The 12620-nt window shown below is 47.9% G+C and overlaps 1 protein-coding gene across 2 annotated transcripts in view; it reads right to left on the bottom strand.

The window, feature by feature from the left end:
* Positions 1-885: 885 nt before the first annotated feature.
* Positions 886-12620, bottom strand: part of nkain4 (sodium/potassium transporting ATPase interacting 4) — a 64374-nt gene continuing 52639 nt past the window's right edge. Inside the window, exons 6-7 of one of the 2 annotated variants that reach the window (XM_062540720.1) lie at positions 4055-4139; positions 886-1168 (exon numbers count right to left, since the gene is read on the bottom strand). In XM_062540720.1, the coding sequence (XP_062396704.1) occupies positions 1159-1168; positions 4055-4139 (95 nt within the window). In that variant the 3' untranslated portion in view covers positions 886-1158. Of the gene's footprint in view, positions 1169-4054; positions 4140-4626; positions 4722-12620 lie in introns of those variants that run through there. The other variant, XM_062540721.1, reaches the window with a different exon arrangement.

Below are 12620 nucleotides of genomic sequence, written 5' to 3'. Positions count from 1 at the left end.
GTATTGCATCCTCCGTTTCATTGGAGGGTAAAAAATTAAATACTGATAACTTCATGGATATATTCACAGTATACAACACTGACAAAAATTCAAATTAAGACTGAAATCGGACAGACGAACGGTCTTAGTGATTTACAGCATAGAACAGCATTTAAATACTTTGTCAACAGCTGCAGTTTCTTTTTCTTCTTCTTTCTTTTAAAAAAGTCTTTCTTTTAAAATCCAAGAGGAATCTCTCCCCCCCCCACCCAAATCCCAATTTTCCCTTATTTTGTTCTATTCTTAGAGGGAAGCCACGGGAGGGTTGCTTGCTTTGTTTTGGAGCCCCCACCCTCCACCCCCCTTTCCTGCTGGGCTTATGTGTGTGTGTGTGTGTGTGTGTGTGTGTGTGTGTGTGTGTGTGTGCTTGTGTGCGTGTCGTGCGCAGATCCTGTGCGTAGGTAAACACACTTCAATGGAACGCAGCACAACTCATCCAGTGTTTAACTTCAGAAAAGAAAAGCTAACAAGACCCTCACTGTGTATGTGTAGCGTGTGTGTTTATGTTGTTGCATGTTGTACGTGTGAGTTTGTGAGCGTAGATATGATTGTACGTATGTATGTGTGTATACATTGCACAGGTCAAGCTATCAGTCGCTAAAACTTAGGCGACGACTACGGCAGATTGGCTGCTACAATTTCAACACCAAGTTAAAGGAAAAAAAAACAGCACACACATACGTACAAAAACACTATTGTGTCAGACAATTGAGAGGGGAAAGAGTTTTCCAGCTGCTTTTGTGTGTGATCCATGGAATGAGTTTGGTCCCTAGTTAAATAGTTTCGCCCTGACAGAACACCCCCTAACAACCCAACCCACCCCACCCCACCCCACCCAACCCGCAGTCATCATTCCCCAATCCCCCTGGCAGCACAACATGGGAAGCGTGCTAATTACTGGACTGCACAGCGCAGCACGGCGTGTTTGGAGATAGCGAGAAGCACAGAGACGATCGGATCCGACCCCATCGGATCAGCTCCGATAAGATCAGAGGGAGGAGACGGTGGCGTCCGTGGCCTGGCATGCCACGCGGGGCGGAGTGGAGTGGAGGCCCAGGGAGAGAGAGAGAGGAGAGCCTCCATCGCCCAGCCGTCCAACCCACCGCAGCAGGCCTTTACTTACGTAGACCTGGAACACAGACAACAACGCAAGAGTGGGTTATCAAGTAGACTACGCTGGCTTTGGATAAGAGTCTATGTTATGATAGATAACATGGACATTTGTTTTAACATTTACATGTATATGTTAGATACACACACACAAGCACACACATACATAAAAACATAAACACAAGCACACACATACAGACACACACAGACACACACACACACAAACACACACACATGCATACTCACACAGCCCTGTTGTACTACCACCTGGTGTCCTGACAGAACCTGACCTGAGGTAGAAGCCGTATGCAGAACCAATAGAACCAATAGAACCAATAGAACCGCATGCTGTCCCAGAGTCAGCAGCTAACAGGGTACTGTCATTATCCTAACCCTGTAGGGGTGAATTAGTGGCCCCTACAAAAACACACACACACACACACACACACACACACCCACACACACACACACACACACACCCACACACACACACACACAGACAGACAGACAGACAGACAGACAGACAGACAGAGAGACACACAGACAGACAGACAGACAGACAGACAGACACACACACACACACACACACATTGTGCAACACCTGCTGGGTCATTTATTAAATCTCTCCTCCATCATGGTGCTGCTGCACTAGGAGACGAGAGGCGAGACAGGAGTGAGAGACAGACAGGGACATCTCATTTGCGGCCCGCCTGATTAAACTGTCAAGTCCAATGTCCCGGGGCGTCCCCATCTAATATATTCACTCTCAGACACACACACACACACACACACACACACACACACAGAGAAACGCAGAAATTAAAAGCTCACTTCTGCTCCGTCTTATTACCATTCTTGCATAATTTAGGGGCCTAACTCAAACACAGTCCGAAGTCCCACTCTCAGGGAAGGATCCATTCACCGCTGTGTTCCACAGACGGGCAGAAAACCCCCTCCACCACAGGGACACGCAGGATACAGCATGTTAGAGAGGAGCAACCAGACAAAGCCAAACTAGTACTCATTATCCTGGACCTACTGTATGTGTGTGTATGTGTGTATGTGTGTATGAGTGTGAGTGTGAGTGTGCATGAGTGTGTGTGTGTGTGAGAGAGAGAGAGAGAGTGTGTGTGTGTGTGTGCGCGTGTGTGGACAGGGGGTTGGGTGGGGGACAGAGAATGTTTGAATGGTATACAGTAGTATACTAATTGTGAACTAGCAGTCATTATCCTGGACATGTGTGTGCATGTGTGTGTTTGTGTGTGTTTGTGAAGTGGGAGGGAAGGAGGGAGGCAACACTGCATACTTGTGTATACTGACTGCTAGTAGCCATCACCTCAAGAATATGTATGTATGTGTGTGTGTGTGTGTGTGTGTGTGTGTGTGTGAGTGTGTGGGGGTGGGAGGCTGTACGTGAAATATGTGACAACGGAAAGGAGTGGCGGAGCCCAAAGCGCACTTGATTACGATGATCTGAGATAACGGCCGCCCGTGGTGCTCGTGAAAATTCCACCCTCGCAGCCAAAAGACTCAGCCTCGGGGGGCAAGCACCTCTCCTCCTCCATTCCACACAATCCTGGGAGGTCACCGCAGCAGCTCTTTCTAGAAACATCTCCCGACGACTACAGGAAACCGTTTCTTCCTTTGCTTGTATACTGCGGTAGATCCCAAACAACAACTTCTTACAAATCTCTCTCTCAGAGACGGTCAGCTCCCCTCAGCTAATTGGCGGGTGGCTGTCTGTGTCCGGTTCAGATCTCAACAGGTCAGAGCATAACAAACAGCCACAACGCAGCAAGAGCATTCCCAGCAACTCCCATCATGCCTCATTACAGAAAGGAGCTGGAAAAAGAATCACAATAAAACAATAACAACTCCTTTTCCATTCACCAGGGGTTGGATTACCACAGAAAGTGTCAAAACCCATTAAACGCTAATGGCGTCCATTTCCACATTTTACTCCCAACATTTTCCACGGGCTTCTCCGCTCTCCGAAACATGATTTATACCCCGTGGATCCCGGCTAGGAGCACAGCCCTGTGGCGAGTGCTGCGGATGTCCAGCACAAACGGAGCAGATTGCTGATGTGTCCCGCGTCACGGTGAGCCGCGTTAACTAGGCCTGCTTGTCCATCCCTGACCAAACAGCAGGAGGAATTGAACATCTTTTCCCGATACCTTTCTGAAATCCGTCGCCTCACTCCGTCGGAGCAGGACATGGTGGTAATGATGCCCGTCTGCCCTTGACCCAGATGTAGCTGCGGATAACAGCCATGGTCTGCCCAGCTTCATTTGTCTAATGCCACTATTAATTACTCAATATTACAGGCAAGAAAATCTGCAACGCCTAATAAACTACACTAATTACAGACCCATCCTAATTAAGCAAAAAGAGACGATGGTAATTAATATCTAAGGGAGAGGAGAGTGGAAGCCAGAGAGGCACGTGAGAGAGTTGCTGGCAGAGAGTCCAGAGTTGACTTAATGAAGGCCAACTTTAGTGGCGTCCTCATCACTCTTATGGCTGCAGTTAAAGTCCAGAACGCTGCGCTATGTCCCCGCGGGGCTCTTACAGGCTGCTGAGTGAGTCACAAATAATTGTTTGTGGATAACAAATAGAGGAAACACGGAGATCGCTAGCAGGAAATGTAGGACTCCACTCACTGGCACTGTAATGGAAAGTTGTCACACATCAACATACAATACACACAGACACACACACACACACACACACACACACACAGACACACACACACGCACACTCACACACACTATGCACACACACAAACAGACCAGCTCTTACCAGTGCTCTCATTCTCATACATACAGACACAGCGTCTCCTCTCTCGCTCTTTCTTTCTCTCTCTCTCTATCATACACACCAACACACACACATGGATACTTACAAGTACATGGGCTTTAAGAGAAGGTGAGATGGTTTCTCATTGACATGGTAGAGTGGGAATGGGTCAAATCCACCAATAAAATCAACTGAAAGCAACACAAAAAGATGAACAAAATAAATAAATCATAATGAAATGAAATCAAGTGTACAAACCTGAGAAGCATGACACACACATAACTGGATGAGGGTGCTACATGATCATAATATGACATATGAAAAATAAGCAAAGTGATCAAATCAAATGAAAAGGTGCTTTGCTGAAAATCACACTGTCAACATGTGCATATTGGGTACATGATAGATTTCCAGTGGTAATTAAATTGATACCAGCAATAGATACCCAACACACACACACAGACACAGACACAGACACAGACACACACACACACACACACACACACAGATGGCAGTACCCACACTACATGATTAGTAATCACACTTTATAGATGCTGGAACAGGTATAAGCTAAGGTGTGTGTGTGTGTGTGTGTGTGTGTGTGTGTGTGTGCGAAATGGAGATAGGGATAGAAAGCGAGAGAGCGAGGGAGAGGAGAGAAAGACAAGAGATAGAGACCTGAAATCTCACTCAGCCAGGAGTGGAGTTCTTGGCTGTGTTGATGTTTCTCTGCCAGCCCTTTTCACCCCTTACTACCCATGGGGCTTGACACACTTAGATAAACATACACAGACACACACAGACACATACACAGACACACACACACACACACACACACACACTCACATAGAGGAATGTTGGTTTCATGGCAGTGGTTTGAGCAAAGACGGTTGAGCACAGTAACAAACCAAGAAAACACTCAAAAACACACACACACACACACATTTACAGACACAGACAATATCCTACTGACCCTATTCCCCATTTTGTGTGTCTGTGTGTGTGTGTGTGTGTGTGTATCTTGTCTACATATACAGTCTGTGCATATATGTGTGTATGTGCATGTGTGTGTGTGTGTGTTCAAAGATCCCCTTCCTGGCTGCGATTAAGCCATGCAGGGCCCTGAGCATCACCGTGGCGATGGTGCATTCTTGCATCACGTCCCTGCATCATAATCCGTCGGCACGGTGATACGGCTCTGAGCCAGCAGATTAACAAGGCAAGATTCACACCAGACCAAACTCACATGCATCTGTGTGTGTGTGTGTGTGTGTGTGTGTGTACACACTCCTCTCTCTCCCTGTGAATTTCAATACTCTTCTCTCTCTTTCTCCATGATCTTATCTCTCTCCGTTCATCCCTCTCTCCCGAGTCTTTCACTTTTACTTTTCTCCACATCACTCTTTTCACACTGTCTCTCCCTTTTCCCTTTGTGCACTCTCCTCTCCTCTACTGTTCTCTCTCAGGACATGGGCTGTCCTGCTGCTGTGAATCTGACCACGGAACACATGGAGGTCTCAAAGGTCCTGCGGCGCCAACCAGCGGCGCTCGGGGAGCAGTGAGGGGTTAGGTGCCTTGCTCAAGGGCACTTCAACCGTGGACTGGTTGGAGATCGAACCGGCAACCCTCAGGCTACAAGCCCGAAGCCCTAACCAGTAGGCCACGGCTGCCCCTAGAAGACCTAGAAAGTGATGTTACATTTGAACTGAACTGCTTGCCAATCGATATCCCACTATGACGTCTTTGCGACACGCCTCTTTAAGCAGACAGGAACTGTTTGAATTTTGCTTCCATAGAGATGCATTATGTTGCTCTATCTTGTCAGTAATGAAGGATTTTTGGTTCAACTGTTCAGTCTGTCTGTCACCCCCCTCTCTCTCTCTCTCTCTCTCTGGTCACAGAGAGTCCTATGGATTAGATGCTGTAGTGACTCAGCACCATGGTAGCCCCGCTGCGCTTATGCTAACGCTAGCGCCGCGCTACTTTGACCTACTTTTAAAAAGAGGCTTTTCCCCCTGAGTCGCTCCTAGTGGGTTTCTGCTCCATGCTGATAACACACACACACACACACACACACACACACACACACACACACACACAGACTGTCCAGAACACACTCATATGCACACATACACACACAAACACACACAAATGCTGTGTCTCAAGACACACACACACAAACACACACACATGTGCATGCATGCAAACACAGCACTCCCCCTCCTCAAAACTCCAACAGAAGTATCACTCCAGCCTAAGCCAACAATGAGTAGCGCTGATCCCTGTGGTCCAACACAAAGCTCTGTCTCTTTCTCTCTCCTCCTCTTCACCATCCCTCTCTCTTCCCCCTTCTTCTCTCTCTCAGTCTCTAACATCCCACTCACTCATCTCATCTTTCTCTCCTCCCCTCTTTCCCTCTTCTCCTCCACCACCTCTCTTTTCCCTCCTTCTCTGCATCTAGCATCCCACTCATTCACTCGTCCCATTTCTCTTTCCCCCTCCTCTCTCTCTCTCTCTCCCCCTCATCCCTCTCTCTCTCTCTCCCTCTCTCTCTCTCTCTCTCCCCCTCCCTCTCTCTGCACACCTGCTCTGTGCTGTTCTCCCTGCGCTGCAGAAGGGAGGAAATCCGCTCAGGCTTTGGGGCTCTGGGGCGGCTGGCTGATATTCTGCTCATTTTCTTTTCTGGAGGCAGGCGCTCATGTTTATTTACACACACACACACACACACACACACACACACACACACACAAACACACAGACACACACACACACACACACACACACACACACACACACACACACACACACACAGACACACACACACACACACACACACACACACACACACACACACACACACACACACACACACACACACACACACACACACACACACACACACACACACACACACCTCATCCCTCCCCAAGCCTGCCACATCACTTCTCTCTATTTCTCTAATACAAACATGCACACACACACACACACACACACACACACACATGCGCGCGTGTGCACACACACACACACATGCGCGCGCGTGCACACACAAACACACACACACACAAACACAGAGCAAGTGAAACACCTGCCTGAGACAGGCTGAGGGAGTTGGGATTCCTCTCTTTATTCCTCTTTCGCTCCATAATCTTCTTGTTTTTTTCTTCTTGTTCTCCTCTTGTACTTTCCCTCACTCACTCCATCTATATATCCTTCTTTACCCTCATTCCTCACTCCCTCCTTCTCAGTTAATGTCTCCTTTGTCATCTTGTGCCTCCATGTCACTATCACTCTTTCCTTTATTTCCTCTCTATTTCCTCCCTCTCTCCCATTCTTCTTCTTCCTTTGTGTCTCTTTCATCTCGCACACTTCCTGTTCTTTCTCTTCTATCCACCTCTCTCTCTCCCTCTCTCTCTCTCTCACTCTCTGTTTCTCAGGATGCTTTCCTTCTTTCTCTTTTCTCTGTCAGATTCCTCCTATCCATCTCTCTGTCTCTCTTTCCCAGCATGCTTTTGGAGTAAGCAAATGAGCACGGCCCTTAATGAGCCAGTAGCCGCAAGTGACCACTGGGAGTCCAGACTTATTATATACGACCTTCATTAAGCTCCGAGAGAAGGAGGGAGAGGAACACACAGAGAGAGAAAGAGAGAAGGAAAAAGAGACAAAGAGAGAGGAAAGGAAGAGAAAAAGGCATGTTGGATTTAGATATAGGCTAGAGGGAGAGAGGGGGGTATTTAGGAGAGAAAGAGAGAGAGAGAGAGAGAGAGAGAGAGAGAGAGAGAGAGAGAGAGAGAGAGAGAAGAGAGAGAAGAAGGACAGAGAGAAGGTTATTTATGAGATGGAGAGAAAGAAAAAGAGAGAGAGAGAAAGAGAGACACAGAGAAGTGCAGGAAATGTGATGCAGCGAGCTTTGTGTCGCCCCACAAGGATAAGCTCTACTCATCGCAAGCTTAGGCTGGAGTATTACTTTGGGCTTGTAGTTTCACTGTGTATGTGACAGAGCAGGCTCGCTCTCTTTCTCGCTCTCTCTCTCTGGGTGTGTGTGTGTGTCAGTGTGACATAAGTAGGAAAAAGAGAAAGAAAGTGTGTGTGTGTGTGTGTGTGTCAGTGTGACATAAGTAGGGAAAAAGAGAAAGAAAGCGTGTGTGTATGTGTGTGTGTGTGTGTGTGTGTGTGTGTGTGTGTGTGTGTGTGAGAGAGAGAGAGTACTGAAAGCACATTAAAATGGACCTGACACATTATCATTCTCTTCATTCTTCCACCTGCAGGGGAGCACATTAAAGCTAAGGGAAGCAGAGAGGATGAGGAGGAGAGGAGACAAGGGGAGGGGAGAGAGGAGATGAGGAGGAAGAGCAGATGAGAGAGGAGAGATGGAGAGAAGAGAGGAATAAAAGGAATTGAGGAGGAGAGGGGAGAGGAGGGATGCAGAGGAGAGAGGAGGGGAGAGGAGGAAAAGGAGTAGAGGAGGAGAGCAAAGTGGAGGTAGAGAGAGGAGAGATGGAGAGAATATGAGGAAAGGAAGTAGAGAGAGGAGGAATGAGGAGAGGAGGAGAAAGGAGAGGAGTGAAAAGAAATGAGGTGAGTGGGATGGAGGAGTTGAGGAGAGAAATGCTCTCTGGTCCCAGCACATAGACACACACAATCAGACAAATGCCCATCTCTCACACAAACACATTTGGACAAGAATGAGAACACACACTCACACACACAGATGCAACCCCCCCCCCCCCCCACACACACACACAGTGAGAGACCCAAAATAAACACAGTGGCACAGGCTTTTACTGGTGGGGGTCTGGCTCAGCGCTCCATACAAACGTAGAAGCCGGATTAAAATGGAGTTATAGCTCTTTAAACTCCTACTTCTTCCCCACTCTCTTTAAACATGTCCAGTGAAGAGCTAGTCACTGCTTAACATGCACATTAGGACTCCATTTCCCAGCAAGAACGTATGCTGGCTGTATAGGTTCCTTCACTCGCTGCCTGCTAAATAAGTGAATGGATTTGAATTTTTCAGATTGTTCTTTTAGAGGCTTAGATACTGTGTGTCCATGTCCATGCTAATGACCTCTGCCTTCTATCCTCCCTGCTGATGGATGGTCAGGCCAGGACACACACACACACACACACACACACACACACACACAAATACTATTCAATCACACAAAGGCACATATGCAGATAAACACACACACACACACACACACACACACACACACGCACACACATACATAAAAGAAAGAAAGGGGACGTGACTGTAAAGCAAAAGTCAATTACTTTCTTCTTAATGTCAGCTCCCCACCCCTGCCCCCCGCCTGTTTCTCTGAGTGGTACAGCCCTCTGGAGATTACTTTATGGCCAGATTAATTACGCAGTGGTACCGCCCAGCAGCGGGGGGGTGAGGCGGCAGTGGGGAATGTGCTAGTGGGTGGGTGGGGTGGTGCCCTGGACATCCACAGTGACTGCACTGCTGGTATGTGACCGGGGCAAATGGGGCATTTTTTTCCGTAACGGTTTAACCCCGTTGCCCTGTGTGTCACTGGGTCTACTCGCCATGGCCAGGTGAACTGTGTCTGTCTCTCTGCATGAGGCCTACACCAGGCCTCTCACGCTTCCAAAACACACACGCTAACAGTGTGGGGTTAACTCAGAGAGGCCCTCTAGGGACCCTGGAGACTTTAATAGGTGTAAGGGCTGTGTGTGTGTGTGAGTGTGTGTGAGTGTGTGTGTGTGTCTGTGTGGGTGTGGGTGAGCGTGGTGGGGGTTATGCCTGGCGTGTGTGTTTTGCAATGAGGCTAAGGTCACTAATTTGAAGGAAAGACAGCGTGAAGAGGGTGGGAAAATGTGTGTGAAGGAGAACGAGGAGGGGATAGAAAAAAGACAAGAAAAAAATCAGTTGAAAAAATACTGTGCTCAGAACAGATGAAAAATAAATTGAATGAGACAGACCCAGTGAGAGAGAAAGACAGGGAAAGTGGGGGAGACAGAGAGACCACCGGCCGAGGTTCATACCCCTGCAACGCGGGCTAAAGAAGCCAAGCTCTCCTACAGTGTGGACCCCCGTGGGCAATAACAGGGCCTGACCAGCCCTGGACCGTGCAACAACAGAACTCATGCCAGAGAGCCCAGAGCTCTCAGAGTGTGTGTCACGCCGCTTAATCGATGGGGGGAAACCAATGTGGGCAGCCGTGGTGTACTGGTTAGCGCATCGGGCTTGTAACCGGAGGGTTGCCGGTTCGATCCCCGACCAGTCCACCATGGCTGAAGTGCCCTTGAGCAAGGCACCTAACCCCTCACTGCTCCCCGAGCGCCGCCGGTTGGGCAGGCAGCTCACTGCTCTGGGTTGTGTGATTCACCTCACTGTGTGTTTACTGTGTGCTGTGTGTTCACTAATTCGGTTAAATTGGGTTAAATGCAGAGAACTGAATTTCCCTCACGGGATCAAAAAAGTATATATTCTATTCTATTCTATTTTTCAATGGAGTCCCTCTGAAAGGTTTTCACATGTGGGTGTGTGTGCTCTCCAGTGTGCTTGGTGTTTATGGGTCTGACGTGTGTGTGTGTGTGTGTGTGTGTGTGTGTGTGTGTGTGTGTGTGTGTGTGTGTGTGTGTACTATCCAGCCTACCTGGTGTTCTTGGGTTTGATGCGTGTGTGTATGTGTGAAGTGTGTCCATATTATTCAACCTATCTGGTGCTTTTGGGTCAGACCTGCACATTATTTTTCTGGGTTGAGTCGATGTGTTTGTGCGTGTGTGTGTGCGTGCGTGTGTGTGTAAGTGTGTGTGTGTGTGTACGTGTTTGTGTGCATGTACATGTGTGTATGGTCTTTAACCAGCCTGGTGCTCTTTAGCTTTGGTCTGTCGAATATGTGATTAACAGCAGTACAGAGGCAGAGGTTTGCACAGCTGAAGCCTTCAAACAGCTGAAATGGTAAAATGACCTCACAGTGGCTGGGTGGGGCCTGGCATGACTTCTGACCTCTCAGAATGGGTTCAGAGGTCAAGTCAGGGATTAATGTCAGTGATCTATATATCAGATGGACCTAAATAGGCTTTCCATGTTTCTGTCACTCTCTGGCAGGCTTGGTCTTTTAAGTACAGACATATATCCATTTTCTCTCTCTCTCTCTCTCTCTCTCTCTCTCACTCTCACATGCACACAAATACACACTGACAAACACACCCAAACACGCACTCACACACATATACAAGCACACGCACACACACACAGACACTGAGCTCTATCCATATAGCCATCTCTCTCTCTCTCTCTCTCTCTCTGTCTCTCTCTCTCAATCACACTGACAAACACACCCAAACCCACACTCAAACACACACACACACACACACACACACACTGAGCTCTATCCATATACTGTATCCATCTCTCTCTCTCTCTCTCTCTCTCTCTCACACACACACACACACATACACACACACACACACACACACACACACACACACACACACACACACACAGAATAGATGTACCATGTAAATAGTGTGGAAATGGAGGATGGTGGAGTAAATGTCTCATGGAGACCTCCAACTGCACAGCACTGAAATATTGATGTCTCCTCATCAGTAATTATTCAGATGGGTGAACCCATGGCTGAGGCAATGGAAGAGGGAGTGTGTCTGTGTGTGTGTGTGTGTGTGTGTGTGTGTGTGTGTGTGTGTGTGTGTGTGTGTGTGTGTATGGGGGTGGACCAACAAAATGAGTTACAGGGGGTGGCAGTGGGGGGTCAGGGGGAAAGCCTATCAAATTTAGAGGCTCAGACAGTGCAGCTACGTTTTTGCGATATATCTCCCCATCAAACACACACACACACACACACACACACACACACACACACACACACACACACACACACACACACACACACACACACACACACACAAATCCTTCTTTCTGCCCTCCTTACTAGTTTATAAAGTGGAGGACACAAGGCAGCTGCAATATCTACATATGAAGATAAACACTCATAAACACTTATCTCAGTGTGACACAATAACACAAGCAAATGGAGTCTGAGGCTTTGAGCGGGCTGGAAAATGGTGCGGCGTGCTCAGCAGAAGGGCTGGCGGGGGGGTCACGGGGAGGACTGATGGGGGAGATGGGTGGGTGGCTGTACAGAATGGGTGGATTACCAAAGCTGGGGCTTTAATAAGGGATTAATGGGACACACAACCAAACACTGTCTGTGCCCCCCTCCCCACTACTCCATTGCACCCTTCCATAGCTCAGAGGGAGAGAGAGAGAGAGAGAGAGAGAGAGAGAGAGAGAGGTAGAGAGGAAGGGAGAGAGAGGGAGACAGAGAGGGAGAGAGAGAATGGGAGAGAGAGAGAGAACAGAAGAGGGGTAGAAACTGTATGTTCTACCCAGTGTTTTCTCTTCATTGCTATTACTATAAAAATACACATGCATTTGTCATGTCATAGTGCTGATTTGAACTGGAATTAAAAAGAGAGAGTGAAAGGATCGAGAGAGAGAGAGAGAGAGTGTGTGTAATTGCTCAAAAAGGTGGAACAGTGTATGGCAACAGGGAGAAAATAACTATTACAATACCTGAACATAACAATGAAATGCAGAGACACAATGACAGAGAGAGAGAATGGGGGACTGAGCGAAATTGGCAGAACAGGAATAAAAGAATAAAGGAGTATGTGTG

This window comes from Sardina pilchardus, chromosome 7 (assembly GCF_963854185.1).
Source record: "Sardina pilchardus chromosome 7, fSarPil1.1, whole genome shotgun sequence".
NCBI lineage: Eukaryota > Metazoa > Chordata > Actinopteri > Clupeiformes > Clupeidae > Sardina > Sardina pilchardus.
The sequence above is the reverse complement of the archived record's forward strand: the minus strand, read 5'-3'. Positions and strand labels throughout refer to the sequence as shown.